This window comes from Musa acuminata, unplaced genomic scaffold, assembly GCF_036884655.1.
Source record: "Musa acuminata AAA Group cultivar baxijiao unplaced genomic scaffold, Cavendish_Baxijiao_AAA HiC_scaffold_1138, whole genome shotgun sequence".
Classification (NCBI taxonomy): Eukaryota; Viridiplantae; Streptophyta; class Magnoliopsida; order Zingiberales; family Musaceae; genus Musa; species Musa acuminata.
In genome coordinates, this window is record NW_027021350.1 from 1,832,218 (window position 1) to 1,856,168 (window position 23,951).

At 39.2% G+C, this 23,951-nt stretch overlaps 1 protein-coding gene across 1 annotated transcript; it reads left to right on the forward strand.

Annotated features, from left to right (window-relative positions):
* Positions 1-1,373: 1,373 nt before the first annotated feature.
* LOC135671211 (exocyst complex component EXO70H1-like) lies at positions 1,374-3,422 on the forward strand. Its single transcript, XM_065179198.1, has one exon. The coding sequence runs from the start codon at positions 1,430-1,432 to the stop codon at positions 3,350-3,352; it is 1,923 nt and encodes a 640-aa protein (XP_065035270.1). The 5' UTR covers positions 1,374-1,429; the 3' UTR covers positions 3,353-3,422.
* The last annotated feature ends 20,529 nt before the right edge of the window (positions 3,423-23,951 follow it).

The following is a 23,951-nucleotide window of genomic DNA, read 5'->3' on the forward strand; positions in this document are numbered from 1 at the left end:
AGGGTTATATGGTTAAGAAGAAAGTATAGTAAAACACTTGAAAGGGATAGAAATAGGCTACACTTAAAAAGATGATAAGTGCATGTAATTTAGCAAGTTTTACATTTTAGAGCATGCAAGTTTTCTCTCTCCCTTTCTCATTGTGAAAAAAAAGGAAAGAATATAATTTTATAATTCTTTTTCATTTACATGAATTTCTTAGACCTCATTATCTCTAAGCTGTCTTTTAGCTCTACCTTATCATTTCTCCTTATTGTGTATACAAGGTATTATTCTCTTAGACCTCATATCTCGAAGGCTCTTTTATCTCTACCTCATCACTTCTCTTTATTGTGTATATTATTGTGTATATAAGGCATTACATAAGTCTTTACTGGTAGAGGGGTAAATTCAAGATATTGACTCCAACTATAATAATAACCTTGGACTCTTAAACCAAAATCAAATCTAATAATAAAGTTTGATTTAATATTCCAACACATACTAAAAAGTTGATATAATATTAACAGAATTCAACACTCCTTACCTATGTCCATCAAGAAAATAAAAATTTTCACTATATATATATATATATATATATATATAATTAATATAAAGATTCACTTTATCTTAAATTAACGTAAACCCAAACTCAAAATCCTTATATACCTTCTCACGTAAATATTAAAAACTCAGCATGTTGGGAAGGTTGTTGAGGTGAGATGCGTCAATATCAGGAAAATTTTATATGAGCCATCTGGCTATCATTGAACCATAAGATAATGCATTAAATTTTGATGCTATGATTATGAAATAATAATTTGACTATCATCCCATCCAAATAAATTGCATGTTGATGTTATGTCGTTATCGTTAACAACATCGAGTTGTCATCCTTGTAAGAATGTGATTTAGCTAACATATCGATCAGATAAATATGATATATGGTAGGGCTAATGTATTCCATCCCCATGTCACTTTACTATGAAACAAAAAAAATGGCAGAGAGAAAGAAATTAATGGTTGGGTATGGTTTGATTAAAAATGATTCCATTTTGAAGATGCAAAATAAGGATGAGACTTATGATTATATCATTGTAGAAAATTCTTTAAATCTAAAAATATATATAAAATATTCTCATTTCATTTATATTGGAGACCATATTATTATTATTATTATTAGATGATTGGAGACCAAGTTATAGTAGAATTGACTGTCCTGATTTCCCTATATATATATATATATATATATATATATATATATGAGCCAGATTCAATGATTGGATGGTACACATCCCTCGTGACATTATCCCGCACGTGTTTCGTATCCTTCTTCTATAAAAAGGGACGAATCTCACGCACCAAATTGAAGGAAGTGCAACCTGCAAGGTTGACACGACTCTTCCATCGTCTCCCGAGTTCAAATCTCTCTCCTCATCGAATAGCGAAGATGACGAGAAAAGGCTTGCGAAACCTCTTGCCGTGCAAACCCTTCGGCCGTCGCCACCACAGAGACAGCCAATCCGCCGCAGCTACCGCTTCTTCTTCTTCTTCTTCGTCGTCGTCGTCGTCGTCGTTGGCGGAGAAGGTGGCGAGAGCAGAGGTGGTTGTTATCAAATGGGACCCGGAATCCTCCGCCTACGCCAAGATCACTTCCCTCTTCTATGAAGACCGCTCCGAGGCCCGCAAATTCCTGGCTGAGGCCTCCGACCTGCAGCGCGCCATGCTCGTCTTCGTCGCGGACGCCGAGCCCGCGAGCCTTTCCCACCCGTGCCTCGTCCGCGCGCAGACCCTCATGCAGGCCGCCATGCGCCGCCTCGAGAAAGAGTTCTTCCAGATCCTTGCCGCCAACCGCGACCTCCTCGACCCTGAGTCCGTCTCCGTCCGCTCCGCCTACTCCAGCGTCTCCGAGGGGCCGGACTATGACCCCTGGGAGAACTCCCCAGAGGAGGAGGCGCACTTGGCCGGGAAGTCTATCGGCGAGGTCGAGCGCGCCGCCGGCGTAGTCATGACTGACCTCCGCGCCATCGCCGATACCATGGTCTTCGCCGGCTACAGAAAGGAGTGCGTCAGGACCTACAAGTCCCTCCGCAAGTCCATCGTCGACGAGGGCCTCTACCGGCTCGGCTTCGAGCGCCTCGCTCCTGCCCAAATCCAGAAGCTGGACTGGGCGGTGCTGGAGCTAAAAGTCCGGTCTTGGCTAGTTGCCTCCAGGGTCGCCGTCAGGACCCTGTTCCACGGCGAGCGCGTCCTCCTGGACCACGTCTTCGCCGGCTCCGACGTCCGGGAAGTCGTCTTCGCTGACATCGCGGGCGACGCCGCACTCCAGTTCCTCGGCTTCCCGGGTTTAGTGGCCAAGTCGAAGCGGTCCCCCGAGAAGCTGTTCCGACTCTTGGACTTGTACGATGCTGTCGCCGAGCTGCGACCGGAGATCGAGCCCATCTTCTCCTTCGATTCCACAGCCGCTGTCCGGGCGCAGGCTCTCGCGTCCCTCTCCAAGCTCGCGGAGGCCGCGGGCGCCACCCTCGCCGATTTCGAGTCCACGATCATGAAGGAGTCGTCCCGGTTGTCGGTCCCCGGCGGAGGGGTCCACCCGATGACCCGCTACGCCATGAACTATATATCGCTTCTCGCCGACTACCAGTCCGCCCTCGTGGAGATCTTAGCCGACTTCCCCATTCAGACCCCAACCCCCGTCCCTGCTTTCCTCTTCGATACGTCGCAGGCACCGACGGAGCAGCAGCCTGCTGTCTCCGGTTCTTCCTCAACCCCAGCCTCCTCCTCCTCCAGCGAAGGGAGCCGCCTCTCGGCAATTGCCGCGCGGTTCGCGTGGCTGATCCTCTCCCTACTGTGCAAGCTAGACGAGAAGGCCGCAGCGTACCGTGACGTGGGCTTGTCGTACCTCTTCCTGGCGAACAACCTCCAGTACATAGTGAACAAGGTGCGGTCTTGCCGACTGCGGGAGCTGCTTGGGGAGGAGTGGGCGACGCGGCAGGCGGCGAAGGCGAGGCAGCACGCGGCGGGGTACGAGAGGGCGGCTTGGGGACGAGTGGCGGCGACGATTCCGACCGGGAATGTCTCGGCTGGAGAGGCAAGGGGGCGGATGCGGGCGTTCAACGCGGCGCTGGAGGAGGCCTGCGCAGCCGAATCCGGGTGGGTGGTGGCGGACGCCGCGATGCGGGAGGAGGTGAGGGCGAATGTGCGCAGGATGATACTGCCGGCGTATCGCGGACTCTACACCCTGTGGGAGGCGACGATGGAAGACGCGGCGGCGGTGCTGCTCTCGCCGGACGACGTCGGGAACCGGCTGGGAGAGCTCTTTTCCGGTTCAGGTTCGTACCGGCCCAAGGCATCATCATCCCGGACCGTGTAATTTTGGTTTATTTTGTTTAATCTATTTCAGATACTTCTTACAGCTTATAGATCAAAAATTTAGATTGTAATAATCCATTTCACGTTGTTCACTGTTCCTTAAAAGTTGCATGATACCGATGTCCGCGTTGCTTGTTCTGAATCAAAGATGTGCTACTCGTTGACTTTGGTGACCTCTAGACATCAGTGTAATGACTTATGATAACGAGAAGGCTGTTACGTCGTTGACAAAATCTCACCTTAAACAGAGTTTATTGTACATCATTTAATTTAATGTAATTAATAAGACCATCGATGGTTTAATTAGTCCTACTTGGGTCAGGCTTGCCAATTAGGCTTATTGAACCCAAATCAATAATTGAAGATAAAAATTAAAAAAAAGAGAGAGATAGGGTTTGGTGAGCATGCAGTGTCCGTGTGTGCACAATGAACGTGAGCGTACGCGTACAGCGAGCGACGGTGCATATAGAGAAATGAAGAGAAAGAGAAAGTAAGGTTTTAGAGTTTTCTACCTGATAATCGGTGGTAAAACGTTCTAAGTTTTGGTCCAAATTTTATGTGGAGAATCCTTACGGTAAACTCTACAATCTTAATGGTGTTGATCTACAGTTTACCCTCTCTAAGGTACTTTCCTACTATATCCATTTTGTGAGACCTAAAATTTCCTTACGAGGAAATCTATGATCTTGATGTTATTGTGATCCTCTGATTATTCTAGAGAAGACCGATTGTAAACTTGTTATCATTACTATTGATAGTGGAAGTTTGAGGTGGATTACGGTCCCGTGGTTTTTCCCTTGGGTTTTCCACGTTAAAAAGATTTGGTCTCACTATGTGATTGATTTTTGTTCTATTGTTTATGCTGTGCTGGTTGATATTTTCATTTGGATATCAAGTTGGTATTTTGATGAGGAACTCATTTTGATACACAAAGAGGGAAAAGAATATTTCGCTTTAATAGATTTTTCCCAACAAGTGGTATTAGAGCATTAGGTTATTTGGTGCTAGTTTTTCTTGTGTGATTGAAATGGAGCAGTCAGATGGTATAATTAAATTGAACTCATCAAATTATTCCACTTGGAGGCGTCTGATGGAAGATTTACTTTATTGCAAAGATTTGTATAAGCCCATCAAGGTTAAAGATAAACCTTCTACTATGGACGATGAAGAATAGGAAGTTCAATGTAGAAAAGCTATTGCCTATATTAGAAGATGGATGGATATAAACTTGCATGAGCATATTTCAGATGAAACTAGAGCTGATGTTGTTTGGCAAAGGTTAGAAAATCTCTTTGCGAAAAAGACTATAGGAAATATAATTTCTCTCCTCAGAAGGCTTGTAAATTTGAAGTGTAAAGATGGTGGTGGTAACATTGTTGAGCACATAAGCCTATTTCAGAGTCTTGCAACAAGTTGGTTGCTATGAAAATGAATATAGATGATGAGGTGCAAGAATTATTACTTCTCAGCTCTTTACCAGAAAGTTGGAAAATGTATGTGGTGACTATTTGCAACTCCATGCCAGAGGGAACTCTAACTATAGATATGGTTAAAGACAGTTTGCTAAATAAAGATGCCAGAAGGAAAGAACAGGGTGAATCTTCTTCTAGGGCATTTGTTACTGAAAAACAAGAAAGACGTGGAAGAAGTCATAGCAGAAATCCACATGGTTATAGAGGAAGATCCAAGTCTAGAAGAGATATCAAATATTTTCATTGTAACAGGCCAGGTCACGTAAAGAAAGAGTGTAGATTTTGGAAGCGAGAACATAATGAAATGAAGAAAAATGAGAATGAGACAAATACAATTGCTGCTGAAGGTAATATCACTATTGTCTGTGATGAAGGTTGTGTTAGTCTTGTAGCTCAGTAATTGGATAATTGACTATGGTGCTTCATTTCATGTTACTTCTCATGGTGATTTTTTAGATCTTATATTGTTGGTGATTTTGGTAATGTCAGAATGGGAAATAGTGGTACATCTAAGATTGTGGGTATTAGAGATATTTGCTTAGAGACCAGTATTAGGAGTAAATTGATACTTAAAGTTGTAAGACATGTTCCAGATATTCGTCTTAACTTGATATCTACAGGTAGACTTGATGATGAGGGCTTTGCACACTATTTTGGTGAAAGCAAATGGAAACTCACTAAAGGTTCTCTGATTGTGGCAAGAGGAAAGAAACTTAACTCATTTTATGTCATGGAAGCTAAGCTATATAAAGGAGAGATTAATACAATTCAAAAAGGTGAAAGTATAGATCTTTGGCATAAGAGCTTGGACATATCAACGAGAAGGGACTTCAAACTCTTGCTAGAAAGTAGTTCTTACCAGAGTTGCAAGGTACATCTCTTAAATCTTTTGATCATTGCTTAGTTGAAAAAACACATAGAGTTGCATTTCAGACATATCCATCATCTAGAAGATCAGATGTTATTGATTTAGTTCATACTGATGTTTGTACTATGCAAACTAGAACTCTTGGAGGTGCTCTTTATTTTGTTACTTTTATTGATGACCATTCTAGAAAAGTGTGAGTTTTTACTTTGAAATCCAAAGACTAGATACTCGATGTTTTCAAAGAGTTTCATGTCAGTGTTGAAAGAGAAACTAGCAGAAAGCTAAAGTGTATCCGATCAGATAATGGTGGTGAGTATAGGGGTCCTTTTGAGAATTATTGCAGGTTCTATGGTATCAGGCTTGAGAAAACAATTCCTAAAACTCCTCAACAGAATGGTGTGGCAGAAAGGATGAATAGAACCATTGAAGAAAGGATTAGGTGTATGCTTTCCCACGCTAAGTTACCAAAGTCATTTTGGGGGGAGGCTATGAGAACTACAGTTGATCTGATAAATCTTTCTCCATCAGTTCCTCTGAAAGGTGATGTTCCAGAGAGAGTATGGAGAGGAAAAGATATATCTTATAATCACTTAAGAGTCTTTGGGTGTAAAGCATTTGTTCATATTCCTAAAGATGAGAGGTCCAAGCTTGATAGTAAAACAAAAGCATGCATCTTCTTGGGATATGGTCATGAAGAGTTTGGGTACAGATTATGGGATCCAGTGAACAAGAAGATTATTAGAAGCAGAGATGTTGTGTTTTTTGAAGACTAATTATTTGATAATGGTGATAATATTGATAAGCCAAAAACCTTTGTTTATATTCCTTGGAGTTTGAGTCCAGTTCCTTCACCTGTAGTTCATGATGATCATGGGGGAGATGAACAAGAAGATTGTGGTGAGAATACCAGTGATGATACACCTATAGTTGATGATGCTGAACCAATTGAACAAGCACCTCCACCACCAGTTGAGATTCCATTGAGAAGATCCACTAGAGAGCGATAACCATTTACGAGATATCCTCCACATGAGTATGTTATGCTTACTGACGGGGGAGAGCCAGAAACTTACCAAGAAGCTATTCTACATGAGAATAAGAATGAGTGGGTTAAAGCCATGCAAGAAGAGATGAGATCCTTGCTTAAGAACCACACCTATGACTTGATAAAGTTGCCTAAAGAGAAGAAAGCTCTCAAGAATAAGTGTGTTTACAAATTGAAGACCGAAAACAATAGCTCACAACAAAGATACAAGGCACAACTAGTTGTGAAAGGATTCAGTCAGAAGAAAGGTATTGACTTTGAAGAAATATTTTCTCCAGTTGTGAAAATGTCCTCTATCCGAGTTATTCTTGGTTTAGCTACCCGCTTGAATTTAGAAGTTGAGCAACTTAATGTAAAAATAACATTTCTTCATGGTGATTTGGAAGAAAAAATTTACATGGAGCAACCAGAAGGTTTCAAAGTCAAGGAAAAAGAAAATATAGTGTGTAAGCTTAAGAAAAGCTTATATGGACTCAAACAGACTCCTAGACAGTGGTACAAGAAGTTTGATTCTTTTATGATGAGCCAAGGGTATGATAGAACCACATCTGATCATTGTGTGTTTATAAAGAAATTTTCAGATGATGATTTTATTGTTTTACTGCTATATGTGGATGATATGCTGATTGTTGGTCATGATGTTGAAAAAATTGGAAAGCTTAAAAGAGAGCTAAGTAAGGTTTTTGCCATGAAAGACTTGAGATCGGTGAAACAAATACTTGGCATGAAGATTCTTCGTGATAGGAAGAAAAGGAAGATTTGGCTATCTCAGGAGACTTACATTGAAAAGGTTCTTGAAAGATTCAACATGAGTAAAGCCAAAACAGTTTGTTCTCCACTTGCAGGTTATTTCAAACTTAATTTGAAACAATGTCCTACAAGCGAGAAAGAAAAAGAAGAAATGTCCAAAGTGCCCTACTCATCTGCAGTAGGTAGTTTGATGTATGCTATAGTTTTGTACTAGGCCAGATATAACTCATGCAGTTGGAGTTGTCAGCCGATTTCTCTCTAATCCTGGAAAGGAACATTGGGCAGCAATGAAATGGATATTAAGATATCTAAGAGGTACTTCCAGGTTGTGTTTATGTTTTGGCAGTTGATGAACCTGTGTTAGAAGGTCACACAGATGCAGACATGGCAAGTGATACTGATTCCAGGAAATCCACTTCGGGATTCTTGATGACATTTGCAAGAGCAGCAGTCTCTTGGCAGTCTAAGTTATAGAAGTGTGTTGCTCTATCAACCACAGAAGCATAATACATAGCAATTACTGAAGCCTGCAAGGAAGCTTTATAGATGAAAAAGTTTCTACAGGAATTGAGCTTGAAACAAGAAGGATATATTGTTTACTGTGACAGTCAGAGCGCTATTCACCTCTCCAAGAATTCAACATACCATTCTAGATCCAGGCATATTGATGTGAGATATTACTGGATTCGTGATGTGCTTGAATTGAAAGAAATACAGTTGGAAAAAGTGCATACCAGTGAGAATGGTTCAGATATGTTGACAAAGTCTTTGCATAAGAAGAAACTTGAAGTATGTAGGCGAAGAGCAGGCTTGATACAGCCCACCATATGAGCTGGAGGGGGAGAATTATTGGGTCCAGCCCATATGTGGGCTTGGACAATTGGGCTTATTGAGCCCAAATCAATAATTGAAGGCAGAAATTAAAAAGAGAAAGAGATAGGGTTTAGTGAGCGTGCAGTGTGCGTGTGTGCACAGTGAACGTGAGCGTGCGCATGCAGCGAGCGACGACGCACATAGAGAAAAGAAGAGAGAGAGAAAGTAAGGTTTTAGAGTTTTCTACTTAACGATCGGTGGCAAAACGTTCTCAGTTTTGGCCCAAATTTTATGTGGAGAATCCTTGTAGCAAACTCTATAATCCTAACGGTGTTGATCTACAGTTTATCCTCTCTAAGGTACTTTTCTGTTATATCCATTTTGTGAGACCTAAAATTCCCTTACGAGGAGATCTATGATCTTGATGTTATTGTGATCCTCTGATTATTCTAGAGAAGACCGATTATAAACCTGTTATCATTACTATTGATAGTGGAAGTATGAGGTGGACTACGGTCCCATAGTTTTTTTCATATTGGGTTTTTCACGTTAAAAAGATTTGGTCTCACTGTGATTGATTTTTGCTCTATTGTTTATGCTGTGCTGGTTGATATTTTCATTTGGATATCAAGTTGGTATTTTGATGAGGAACCCATTTTGATACACAAAGATGGGAAAGAATATTCCACTTTAATAGGTTTTTCCCAACACTACCGCCGTATCCAGTCTTGAAAATTGAATGATTCAGTTGCAAATACAGAGTCCATAAAAGGGAGAAAGACTCAAATATGTGAAGAGAACAGAGAGCTGTGGTCTTCTCATTTATCATGGAACAAAAGTGGAACAATGGCTGCTATGGTCATTTGTCATTCTGCATGGGCTTATATATATATATATATATATATATATATATATATATATATATATATATATATATATATATATATATATATATATATATATATATATATATATATATATATATATATATATATATATATATATATATATATATATATATATGTTGTATATATTCTCTTACAGCACCAAAGTGTTCACCACTATTTCTTAATTCACTAATGATTTATTTTTTTATTTCTTAATTCTAATCCTTTATTTCTTAATTCTAATTCTTGATTCACTAACGAACTTTTAACAATACTCACCGATCCTAACAATAGATAGATTGTAATGTCTCGCTTCGAATAGCTTCTTTCTCTTCTTTCTTAGTGCATGCATCTCGTAGACATAATCCCTATTAGGGTTGCATTCTTGCTACTCACATTGGAATTAGGATTCAATTAGGAATCCAAAAGAGAATCTTGATAAATTAGGACTTAGTTCCTATAAGTATAAGTATATGATAAGAAACATAAAATCAACTAGCCTCCTTTCACCATGCTAAAACCATACCATATCGACATTCCCATGTGTAACTAAAGTGGAAGTTCAAAAGGCAACTCGAGTTAGTTATCGAGCTACCAAGACGTCGAGTTAGCAAGTTGCTTTCCCTGTGGAATATCTATATGAATATTCTGTGAAGACCAGAAAGTAGTTCAGGTCAGTAATGGATCAACTCCTTTGTGGAATATTCATAGAAATATTCTCATAAAATCATATGACAATTCAGGTCGGTTATGAACCAGCTTCCCTACAAAATACTTGTAGGAATATTCTCAGAAGACTATAAGGCAATTCGGGTCGGTTACAAACTGACTCCCTTATGAAATATTTGTAGGAATATTCCTGAAAGATCAAAAGGTAATTCAAGATGGTTACAAACTATCTTCTCTAAAGGATCTTCACAAGATATTCTTTCCCCTTGAGGTTAGTATAAAAATAAATTTTTAGCTCCATAGAAAAGGGGGCAATTGAGTACTAACTTAAGCATCAGAGGGATAGGCTCAGGAAACCCCTCTCGACCTCAGTCTTTATGGAGGAACAAGGCAGGAGAAATCACGCTCTATTCCGAATGACTCCTCACATATGGATCAAGGCCACATCATGCTAACATGGATGTCAATGATATTTTCCTCCAATAGTTTAGTACTAGAAGGAGGGCTCGATGTCGTAAGAATGTCCACGGGCTGACCTTATCTGTGAACATTCTAGTGAGGCTTTGTCTTTGACCCATGACACCTTTGCTCAAACAGGACAACAGCCACCTTTACCTTACATAGATACGTCAACCTCACCACAAGTGCCACTATAGTACTAGCATATATTTAACAACCCTAGACCTTCATCTCTACAAGTGCTGGCTGACCATCTCCTCATTCTTATCAAGTTATTCTTGAATCTCACCTAATAGATGTAAGCATTAGCTGACATAATATAAGTGATTGACTCACTCCTACCTCGGTCAAACCAACAAGTGATGCCACAGCCTCAACCATTAATGACGGTTCCTCAACCACTAGTATTGATGTCCGCTAGAGTCCCCCCACCCGATGAACTACCAACCCCTCATGAGCATCCATGACCTATCAAATCACTAACTGAGAGAGCTCCCCAACCATGAAATTTAGTATGCTACCCCACCACCGCTCCGCTCCACTTGAGTTTGAGACCCACTTGACTGACTCAATAGACAACTCCTTGAGGATTCGATTACAATAAATAGATCGGTGCCTAGGAAAAATATGCCATGACTTCCATCAATCTAGGGGTGAGAGATAGATCGACTCCACATTGGGTCGGTCTCGATTTATTCAGGACATCTAAGAGGAGTTAATCCACACTAATTTTTGCCTCCCATTATTGGAAACCTTTGATGGCACTACTAACCTAATGGAGCACGTTGTTGCCTTCCGAACTTAGATGTTGCTATATGGCACCTCGGATGCCCTAATATGTCATGCCTTCCCAACTACCTTAAGAGGTTCGACAAGAGAGTGGTAAACTAATCTAAAACTAATTTTTATCAGTTTCTTCACTTAACTAGTGAAGGAGCTCAAGCTCCACTTCCTCAGAAATATGTGCTCGAGGCTTATGGTAACAATTCTTCTAGGATAAACACAAGACGAGGAGGAGACACTTGCAAACTTCTCAATTGATTCACCAACAAGATCTGAGAAATGGACAATGTTCACCCTTCGCACGTGATTCAGTCCTTCATAATGGGGCTTAGGCTCTTCTATCTCTTCTAGTCATTGGTAGAAAGAACACCAATAATAGTGCCTGAAGTACTACAAAGAGCTAACTAATATATTATCACTGATGCAATGGTCTCAAATAAGCACGGGGAATCTCATAAGAGATCGAGACAAGAGCGACCATAATCCACCCTTGCCCCAAGACTGCCATAGCTGGGGAGAAGCGAATGACATGCCTCACCTAAGGTCTGAACTAGCCCCCCAAACCTGACTAGAATGAAAATTTCTTACAAATAAAGGAAAAATGCTTATTGAGAGACCCCCGACCGATGAGGACCCCACTCGAAAAGAGAAACAAATCTAACTATTATCCATCACGATTACAACCATGAAACAAAGGATTGTCACGATATGAAAGAACATATCAAGGAGCTTATACAACGGGGACACCTTGGGCGGTTAGTCCGAAGACGTCATGAGTTATCACTCAGACCTCAGGAGTCGGTCGAAAGACAAATCAATGTCATTGTTGGTGGCCCAACCTTAGGAGGAGACATCTCAAGTCACAAAACTTATGTTTGAGCCATCATTAGCAGGCATCCCAAGACTAATGGTGACTAGGAAATAACTTTTAAGGAAGAAACAAAACGCCTCGAACCAAACCACGATGATACCTTGGTGGTCTCTGTAAGGATGGCTAGTGCTCATGTAAAAAGAGTCATGATTGATACATGTAACTCTACTAATATCCTTTACTTCAATGCCTTTCAAAAATTGGGCTTAGAACTGATAATCTCACCCCCATAACTTCCTTGCTAATGGGATTTATAAGCGCATACATGTCACATTTGGAGACTAACCATGTTCAAAGATAGTTATGACCAAGTTCATGATGATTAATATCCCTTCAGCATACAACGCTATTATAGGTCAACTCATGTTGAAGAGACTATAGACAATCATGTTAACATATCACAGGATGATGAAATTCTCAACTAGCACTGACGTTGGTGAATTAAGGAGCAACTCGTAGGAGTCCCGATAGTGCTACCTCATGGCTATCTCCTTACACAAGAAAGTTTGATTTGAAGAACCACCTATGAACCTAAGAGATTTCGCCAAACCCCTTCCACATGTAGGGCTAATGGAACCACTAATCAAAACACCCCTAGATGAGGCTTGCCCCGATTGGGTCATCAAGATAGGCTCAATGTTGCTTGACTTGAAGAGAGTACAACTTATCAGTTTTCTCAAGAAAAACGTTGAGGTGTTCACATAGTCACCAAGGGACATGCAAGGAATCGACTCGGATGTAACTCAACATTATTTGAGCATATCTCCCAGAGCTCGACCAATCAAACAAAGTTCTCACAAATTTACCCCTAAACACCAACAAGCTATTAGCAACAAGATCGACAAACTACTAGAAGCAAGGTTTATTGCCGATGTGCAATACCTGTAGTGGCTTGCCAACATTATACTTGTTAAGAAGTCAAATAAAAACAGGATAATATGTATCGACTATACCAATCTCAACAAAGTATGTTCGAAGGACAACTATCCATTCTCTTAGGTGGATCAACTACTTGATGCCACCTTGGTTCATAAGCTCTTTACATTCAGGGATGCATTTTCAAGATATAACTATATAACAATGGCATTAGAAGATCGAGAGCATACCTCCTTTACCATAGACCGATGGATATATTGCTATCAAGTCATGTCGTTCGGGCTGAAGAATGCAGGGACAACATACCAAAGGATGGTGGATAAGATCTTCAAGCACCAAATTGGGAGGGATGTTAAAGTATACGTAGATGATGATTCGATTGTGGAGGTCATAAGTGTTAGTAAAGTGAAGATGAAAATATTTGATGAAGTAGTGCATACTTTGTAGGATGTATTTTATATTCTAAAATATAAAAAAATCTAATTTCTTAGAGTTTTTTATATTCTCATGGTTATAGTTACAAGGTCGAAGATGAAGTTCTAAAAGTTATTCGGGGTTGTATGATGTTGATAAAATAAAGATTGTATCAAGGGTTATATCGTTAAGAAGAAAGTATAGTAAAAAACTTGAAAGGGATAGAAATAGGCTACACGTAAAAAGATGATAAGTGCATGTAATAGTGAGCTTCGTTCACAATACAAAAAATGAATAGTGATATTTATGGTTTCAATGATGTATATGATTATTAGGAAAAAAATCTTACCGGTGGTAGGATGGTGAGATGAATGTCTTTTCAGAATCAAAGTAGTGTTATTCATTCCATTCCAATTATATAGGATATATTGAAGAGTTTGTCGAAATCATATGTTAGATTATGAATTGATTTAGTTTGTATAGTTGTGGGGAATTCTTCATGCCAATGATTCAGTTTTTACATAATATACAAAGTGAAAAAAATATTTACCAAGATGGATGTTGTTATAGTTGGTAAGTATTTTAAAGCTCCTAATTATATTCTAACTAATTGGGAGGAGCCTTAATTAAATTTAAACTCCTTCATGGATTAAGATTAAGATTTAATTAGGGATCTAAGTTGGAAGAGTAGTATTGATGAATTAGGATTTATTCTTATAAATGCATATTGAGTCTCAACGTTATAGTGAGAGGAAGAGATAAAAAAGTAGAAGAGTTGTTCGGAAAGATGTACAAGGGATTATGTTTGAGTAGAGATTAGAGATAGCTCAAAGGTCTTGTGATTTTTATCATATAATGATAGATTTGATTTCTTCATAGGAGATATGCAATGAGTTATCAAAGGTCTTGTGATTTTTATCATATAATGATAGATTTGATTTCTTCATAGGAGATATGCAATGAGTTATCAAACTATATTACATCTTACGTTGCTTTTCTATGAAATTTATTATTTATTAATCTCTTGATTTTCTCTTTTCGTTTCCGCTCGCGCCTAATCATCTCCTTAGCATGATAGGTTTTCTCTCTCTCCTAACATTCCCCTCGAGCGTGATAGCTTCTCTCTTCTTTTTCTCTCTTCTTTCTTAGTGATGATCTCATGGACGTAGATCATGTGCCAGAATGAACCTCTCGCTATCAATGAAACTTCTCGTCTATTCTCTTACCTGCATGCGTGCTTGTCAACCCCATACATTTTGCAGCTGAAACGTCAAACTGCAAACTCGCAATCCCTACCCATTCTTCATCGTCCAGTAACTGATCAATCACGAAAGTATCATGATAAGTTATGACAGCTCTCTCTGATCGTATGAACATGTTGACTGGTTTATAGCTGACAGCAGAAGAAGTCAACCAGTTTATTAGACTTCTTTCCACGGACCATTCGGCCAACTTCGTTCCTGACTTCTTCACCGAGTTCTTCGCACGTGCATCGTAATGTGCACGCAAACTTAGCTGTGGCTAAGTCTTTCTTCAAGGCAATCTTAGCATGCAACATGCATGTACGCTGATGCAAAACCCTAGTGATAATTTCAAAAGATGCTATTGTCTTTCAATGGCTTCCTACTTTAACTCTCTCTTTTTTCATGAGCGTTCGACATCTATCAGAAAGTCTTCATAATAGCATAGCATGTGAAGCCTCTTTCGAGAAAAGAAAAAGAAGAGAAGACTAAAACTGTCTTTGTCGTGCAAATTCGTTGAGGAGTGAGAGTAGAACCTGAAATCAAAAAAAAAAAAAAAAAAAAAAAAAACAAACATAAAAATTATACACTAGAACATCAATATAAGATTAAACTCCTTATCTATATCCATGGTAAAAATTAAAATTTTTACTATATAAAAAATAATATAAGGAATCAATTTTGTTTTATTTAACCTAAACTCAAACTAAAAATTCTTATGCATTATCACACATTAACCCACCCTCTCAAAATCTATTAAAAAGAATTCAAGAGCACCCAAAGTAGTTTCCTCTGTACCTCTCCCTCTCATCAAAATCTTGAGGTGCATGCATGATATATTTATAGTAATAAAATTTAATCCACTAAGATTACTCTTTCTACTTAGATTCATAATTCAAATTCAAATTATAATCTAAAAAAACATTTGAATCTAACTAGGATTCATCCAAAAATTTTAAAATTTAATTAAGATTCCTAAAATACCAAACAATGATTCATAAGAATAGCACAATCATAATAATTGTGCAACCAAACTTAGATACTAAATCTTGCAAGGTTCCCAAAGAAAAAAGTTGCTGTATTAATCATTGCTGTCCTTTCATCTCGTGTATGAATGCATGTACCTTGATGCAAACCCCTCTAATGATTTCTAAGATATGTTGCTTGCCATCCTTGCTGTATACGCACCTTTCACTTTCAATGGCTTCCTGCAGTAATGCCACGGCATATGAGGTGTCATTAGAGAGAAAATGAAACAAGAAGAAAAGTCACAAAAATTATGTGCCATCATGCAAAAGTCTACGAAGCCTACAAAAGGGTTCAACACCAATTATTTGGATCCTGAATTTTGATAGTAAAATTAATTGATGAATTTATAGGCTAATAAATATTTAAGATAAGTGACGTAAAAAAAACTTTGAATATGGACTTAAACAATCGAAAGATAAATCGTTAAAATAGGAGATCCAGACATTGGGCCGAAGAGTATCATGTCATGGACATCCAGTCCAAATGAAAGTATTGCATCAAGAAGATCGAATATTATGGGAGATCAACATGCTAATGGATCAGATAATATGTCAAAGGATAGGACGATACACCGAAGGTTCGAACGAAGTACTGGATGAATAGATGACACGCCGGATAATGTGTTGAAGGCTCCATGATTATAATTAGAGTTAAGTCTTGATCAAAATCTTTTAGAGTCTAATTAAGTTGATTTTGGGGCATAAACATGCTAACTTGATTAGAAGTCCATTAGGCTTGAACTAGAACTGAATTTGGCCTATTGAAAAGCTAATTTAGTGACTTAGGGTTAAGTTGAGCGACGGTACCACTTGTGAGTTGGAAAGCATGAATTGTGCTTTTTCGAAAATCATGACGGTAGTACCGCTAGTGTCAGGAATAGTACTGCCTACGTCAACGGTAGTATCATATAGGCAGGTAGTGATACCACCATAGCCCAGGTTCTTAGGTTCTGTATAATGGTAGTACCGCTCAATGCAAGCGGTAGTACCGTTAGTACCCCAAAAACCTGAGGATTTAAATTTTTGACTCTATTTTTTAAGCCATTTGGGATCTATAAATACCCCACTCATACTTGCTCTATAAAAGTATGAAACCTTATAATTTTAACTATATATACTTGTTAGGATCAAGAGCACTAAGAGGGGGGGGGGGGGGGGGGTGAATTAGTGCAGCGGAAATCTTTCACTATTAAAATCGAAAGCTGCGTTCGTTTGATAAAAACGATTTCGATGTAAAAGCCGATTCTAAGATTACTTTAACTTAAGATTAAGCGAGATGACGTTAAAGTAAATCTACGAAGACAGTTTGCAGTTTATGATGAAAATTAGAATGCAAGCGCTAACTGAAATGCGACGTTCGTACGATAAAACCGGTTTACGTCTAAATGCCAATTTTGAAGATACTGAACTTTGAGATATGTTTTATAAATGCGCAGAAGGTAGTTTACAGTTATGATTGAAATCAAAATGTAAATGTAAACTGAAATGTAATGATCGTACGAAAAAGCCGATTTACGTCTAAACGCAGATTCGGAAAACTCTGAACTTAGAAACTCGTTCGTAAAAGTGCAGAAGGCAGTAGCTATTTAGGAGGTTTGCAGTAAAGATAAAATGCTCAAAGTAAATGCAAACTGAGATTTAAAGTGGTTCGGTCAATCTTGACCTACTCCACTTTTGGCTTCCTCCACCGACGAGGTCACTGACGTCAACTAGAGGCCTTCCTTCAATAGGCGAAGGCCAACCACCCTTTTACAGTTTCACTCCTTTTGACGGGCTTAGGAGACAACCCTTACAGAAATTTTCTCTCCTCTCTTTACAACTCAAAACTTTGAAGAACAGAGGGAGGAGAACTTTTGGCCTTTACAACAATTTTGAGCTCTAATAATCACAGAAAGATATCAAGATTTCGAGTGTTAGTTGCTTCTTTTCAGTGCTGAATGGGTGGGGTATTTATAGGCCCCAACCCAGTTCAAATTTGGAGCTCAAAACTGTCAATTCCCGGAATTCCGGGATCAGGCGGTTGCACCGCCTGGCAGAGCTCGAAGATTGAGCCTCTGGGCGGTGCCACCTCTGTCAGGGGCGGTTGCACCTCTCTGCCAGAGCTCGAAGACCGAGCTCAGGCGGTTGCACCTCCTGACTAGGGCGATTGCACCGCCTGCCAGAGCTCGAAGACCGAGCTCAAGCGGTGCTACCTCCTGTCAGGAGAGGTTGCACCGCCCAGTCTCGCTTGGAGACTGAGCCCAGGCGGTGCTACCTCCTGGCTAGGGCAGTTGCACCGCCCAGTCTCCCAGGGAGACTTAGCCCAGGCGGTGCTACCTCCTGGCTTGGGCGGTTGCACCTCCCACAGCAATCAGGGTCCGAATGGGTAGATCCATTCGGCCCAATTTGGGTTTTTCAGGGGCCCAATTGCCCCAAGATTAAGCTAATGGGATCACCTCCCATTTCTAACTTAATCATTATGCTAACTACGATAAATCCTAAGATAATTTCTGCAGCTTGCTCCGGTGCGTCAATCGCTTCTTCCGGCGAGCTTCCGGCGAACTTCCGTCGATCATCCAATGAACCCTCTATGATGCTCCTGCGGACTTCCGGCAAACTCCTGGACTTGCGACGATCCACTTGGCGTGTTACGACGAGCTTCTTTGGCAAGCTCATGGACTTCTCGGATTTGTTCCCTTAGAACCTCCGACGACAGTCCGAACTTCCGTCGAACTCTCGAACTCCCAACGTGATCATTGTCTTGACTCCGGCGCAACTCCTGTTGCATGTCTTTCTTCCATCGTAGTTAATCCTGCACACTTAAAACAAAACTTCGATCGAGACAATTAATCCTAAGCAATTAACCAAGTTGTCCGGCATGTCATTGGTCCCTCGACGCTTCGTCCGATTCTTCGGCGCATCGTCCTCTCCTGCAGCCTATTGCCCAATCGGCCAATTGACTCCGTAACTCCGATATCCTTGGCACAATACTCGCTCTTCTTGGCCCGATGCCCGAGTCCACGGCCCGAAGCCTTCTGTCGATACGTCGACCGATCCACCGGCCCGACGTCCAATCTTCTGACATGTTCCTCCGGCACAACATGATTTTCCTGCTTTAATTGTCTCATCCTGATCAAAGCATCCTGCGTCACTCAAAACACAGATTAAATCATAAACATATATCAAGTAGTTTCATCATCAAAATACGAGATTCAACAATCTCCCCCTTTTTTATGATGACAACTACTTGATGACGGAGTTAACCTTAACTCCCGGAGTTTAAACAAACTCCCCCTATCAATATGCCATATTGATAGAATCTTGAATTCAAACTGAATTCAAGTCATTGCAATATTTATCATGAATACTTGCAACACGTCATCATGAACTTATGCATAACATGTCATTTCATCAACATACTTCTTCCCCTTTATCATCAACAAAAAGGAGAAGTACCACAATCAAGTGTTTGTGATTTTGGTTCAACTCATTGCATGAAAAACATAATATCAAGTTTTATCATCATGCAGTTTTGAAGCCAGAAAATTTAGCAATATGTTACATCATGCTTAGAACATTCAAGCTATCAAGTTTTAGATATGCAGGTTTTACAGCATACAAGATAGCACTTTTAGAACATGCAAGCTAGCAATTTAGAGATGTTCAAGAAGGCAACTCTTGCTTCTTGAAATATGCAAGTTGCAAGCTAGCAAATTTTTGCTTCCTTTGCAATGTTTGAGCTTGCAATTTTGCTTCCATTGCAAGGTGTAAGTTTAGCATGTTTAATTTTCTTGAGATAACAACTATTTGCTTCTCTTTATACTAAAAGCTAGCAAATTTTAAGATATGCAAGTTTTACTACATACAAGCTAGCAAAAATTTCGAAAGCAAATGCAAGATAGCTTTCTTGTGTAAGCTTATGATTCTTGCTTCCTATTGCAATGTGCAAGTTGTAAGTTTTGCTTCTTGAGATAGGCAAGATAGCACTTTTGTAATTTTTGTTTGGCAAGCTTGTGATGTTCAAGATAACAAGCTCTTTCTTCTCTTTTGAGAAGTGTCATTTTTGCTTTCTTTGCAAAGTGCAAGCTAGCAAAATGCCAAACTAGCAAGAGATAATGTTTTACATGAGGCAAGCAAACAATTTGGCAAGTGTTACATTTGCATCTTCTCTTTAGATGTGCAAGAAGGTAAACAAGTTTTTACATTTTCTTGACATTTCAAGCTAGCAATTATCGGTGATGTTCAAGATAGCAATTTCTTCTCTTTTGAGAAGTGTAATTTTTTTACCTTTTTCTTGAATTGTGCTAGCAATCTATCTCCCCCTTTGTCATTGTCAAAAACAAGGGAAAAACCCTTTACATCAATTTCTAAATCATGACAAAGGTAAGTAATCATTTTTATTTGTGTATCATTATAGTTTCAATGCACAAATTCATTAACATTACATTTCATTTTTTTTTATGCACGATACCGAAAAATCAATCATCATCATGAGCATATCAAACATGATATTCAAGCATTCATGATATATCATTTTGGCAACATGATCATAGATATTCAAACGATGGTATCTAAATGTCAAAATTCATTACATCCTATTATGCATGATCATTAACTCCTCATTTGTATTTCATGCATTATTTCATTTCATCTCATAAGGAATATCAAGAAGAGTTATTGGATGATGAGATAAATATTTTATGAATACACGGAATTGTATAAAAATCATATCATAAGTGTTTCATGTATTCATATTATCACATGAAGCATATTATCATTTTTAAGATTCATAACATGAATAACGTTATTACTATTTCATCAAAATCAATTTCGAGATTCACACAATATCATGAAATCATTAATCTCGATAAGATGGGAAAAGCATTTTCTTTTTAAGTGATTCTTTTAACACATCATAAAAAACTTATTCATAATTCAAGTGATTTACAAGATATCATAAATGAATTTATCACTTGTATTTCATCAAAATCGAGAACTCTAGAGATAGAAAATGATTGAAGCATTTAACATGATTGAAGCATGATTCATATTTAAAGTGTATCTTATGTCTTAAATACGAATCAAGCATTTGTCAAATCTGAAATCATCCTAAAAAATTACATTCAATAAATTCATATATGACAAGCATAGATTTATTGAAAAATCAATAAAATAGAGGATTACATTTCAAGTGTTCATCAATTGTAGCATTTCATCACATGGTAAGATATCAATGCATAAAATTACGATACAAGTTCTTGATATCTTAACGCATGATGCAAACATGGCATAATGCAAATTTAGCAATCATAGCATCAATTCATATAAGCATTGCAAATATGACAATCATATCAATTTATATATCTCTTGATGATGCAAGCATAGGATAATCATAGCATAGTGTTTATAGCATCAATTCATATATTTCTCCCCTTTTTTAAGTGTTTCACCTTAAGTGATCAATTTTATGTTAGCATGCCTTTTCATTTATGTCAAATGAAAACATGCATCAATTTTTAAAGCCACTATTATTATCATGAAAATCGATAATCCATAATTATCGAGAATCATCATACATAATTTCAAAAATATATACTCATAACTTCAAATTAAACATGATTTAATATACTCAAAATCGAGAAATAACAATGGACATCAACAAGACACACATTATTACTTCATATTTTCAATCAAAATCATTTTGTTTGTTTATCATAAAATATGCAATTTTATCATTTTTGAAATTACTAGCATGATCATAATATATATATATATATATATATATTTTAAAACATTAATTCTAAACTAAAAAAGAATATACATCATGAAAGCATCAAGTAATTTCAAAATAAATTAGGGGGATTTCGATTACCTCATCATTGAAAGTGGTTAAGGCGTAGTTTGCCACCTCACTTTTGTTGATTTTCTCCTCGTCTTCGGAGGAGCTCGATTCATCCCACTTTGTGTTCTTCTTCTTTGGCCTCTTCCTTCGTTCAAGTTTATTATCTATTTTAGATTTTTATTTAATAAACTTATTAAGATTTAGTGTTCGAAGTTCAAGTTCATCATTGTCCTCATCACTTGAGTCATCGCTCAAGTAGTATTCATTTGTCCGGAGTTCCAAATCCTTCCTGTTCTTTGGAAGGTGATTTTGTCCATCATGTTCATCATGTGCATTGTGCACCATTTCATATGTTATCAATGAACCAATTAGTTCTTCAAGTGGTAAGTTGTTTAGGTTTTTAGCTTCTTGTATTGCAGTTATTTTTGAATCCCACTTCTTAGAAAGAGAACGCAAAATCTTGTTTACGAGTTCAAAATCCGAAAAACATTTTCCAAGAGCTCTTAAACTATTGACGACATCCGTGAAACGGGTGTACATGTCGCCTATAGTCTCGCTTGGTTGCATTCTAAAAAGCTCAAAATCATGCAATAAAATGTTAACTTTCGAGTCTTTGACTCTACTAGTTCCCTCATGCGTGATTTCAAGTGTTCGCCAAATGTCAAAAGCCGTTTCGCACGTAGAAATCCGATTGAACTCATTTTTGTCCAAAGCGCAAAATAAGGCATTCATAGCCTTTGCATTTAAAGAAAAATACTTCTTCTCCAAATCCAACCATTCGTTCATCGGTTTAGAGGGAAGTTGAAAACCGTTTTCAATGATATTCCATAAATCCAAATTCAAAGAGATCAAGAAAACTCTCATTCGAGTTTTCCAATAAGTGTAGTCTAATCCGTTAAATAACGGTGGACGAAAGACCGAAAAGCCCTCTTGAAAGCCATGAAGAGCCATTTCTCTCGGGTGTAAATTCGAAATGAGAAAAACCCCGCTCTGATACCAATTGTTAGGATCAAGAGCACTAAGAGGGGGGGGGGTGAATTAGTGCAGCGAAAATCTTTCACTATTAAAATCGAAAGCTGCGTTCGTTTGATAAAAATGATTTCGATGTAAAAGCCGATTCTAAGATTACTTTAACTTAAGATTAAGCGAGATGATGTTAAAGTAAATCTACGAAGGCAGTTTGCAGTTTATGATGAAAATCAGAATGCAAGCGCTAACTGAAATGCGACGTTCGTACGATAAAACCGGTTTACGTCTAAATGCCAATTTTGAAGATACTGAACTTTGAGATATGTTTTATAAATGCGCAGAAGGCAGTTTGCAGTTATGATTGAAATCAAAACGTAAACGTAAACTGAAATGTAATAATCGTACTAAACGCAGATTCGGAAAGCTCTGAACTTAGAAACTCGTTCGTAAAAGCGCAGAAGGCAGTAGCTATTTAGGAGGTTTGCAGTAAAGATAAAATGCTCAAAGTAAATGCAAACCGAGATTTAGAGTGGTTCGGTCAATCTTGACCTACTCCACTTTTGGCTTCCTCCACCGACGAGGTCACCGACGTCAACTAGAGGCCTTCCTTCAATAGGCGAAGGCCAACCACCCTTTTACAGTTTCACTCCTTTTGATGGGCTTAGGAGACAACCCTTACAGAAATTTTCTCTCCTCTCTTTACAACTCAAAACTTTGAAGAACAGAGGGAGGAGAACTTTTGGCCTTTACAATAATTTTGAGCTCTAAGAATCACAGAAAGATATCAAGATTTCGAGTGTTAGTTACTTCCTTTCAGTGCTGAATGGGTGGGGTATTTATAGGCCCCAATCCAGTTCAAATTTGGAGCTCAAAACTGTCAATTCCCGGAATTCCGGGATCAGGCGGTTGCACCTCCTAACTAGGGCGGTTGCACCGCCTAGCAGAGCTCGAAGACTGAGTCTCTGGGTGGTGCCACCTCTGTCAGGGGCGGTTGCACCTCTCTGCCAGAGCTCGAAGACCGAGCTCAGGCGGTTGCATCTCCTGACTGGGGCAGTTGCACCGCCTGCCAGAGCTCGAAGACCGAGCTCAGGCGGTGCTACCTCCTGTCAGGAGAGGTTGCACCGCCCAGTCTCGCTTGGAGACTGAGCCCAGGCGGTGCTACCTCCTGGCTAGGGCGGTTGCACCTCCCACAGCAATCAGGGTCCGAATGGGTAGATCCATTCGGCCCGATTTGGGTTTTTCAGGGGCCCAATTGCCCCAAGATTAAGCTAATGGGATCACCTCCCATTTCCAACTTAATCATTGTGCTAACTACGATAAATCCTAAGACAATTTCTTCAGCTTGCTCCGGTGCGTTAATCGCTTCTTCCGGCGAGCTTCCAGCGAACTTCTGTCGATCATCCGAGGAACCCTCGGTGATGCTCCTGCAGACTTCCGACAAACTCCTGGACTTGCGACGATCCACTTGGCGAGTTCCGACGAGCTTCTTTGGCAAGCTCATGGACTTCTCGGATTTGTTCCCTCAGAACCTCCAACGACAGTCCGAACTTCCGTCGAACTCTCGAACTCCCAACGTGATCATTGTCTTGACTCCGGCGCAACTCCTGTTGCGTGTCTTTCTTCCATCGTAGTTA

Excerpts from the sequence above, each read along its gene's own strand:
- LOC135671211 (XM_065179198.1), top strand. The coding sequence starts at position 1,430 with ATGACGAGAAAAGGCTTGCGAAACCTCTTGCCGTGCAAACCCTTCGGC.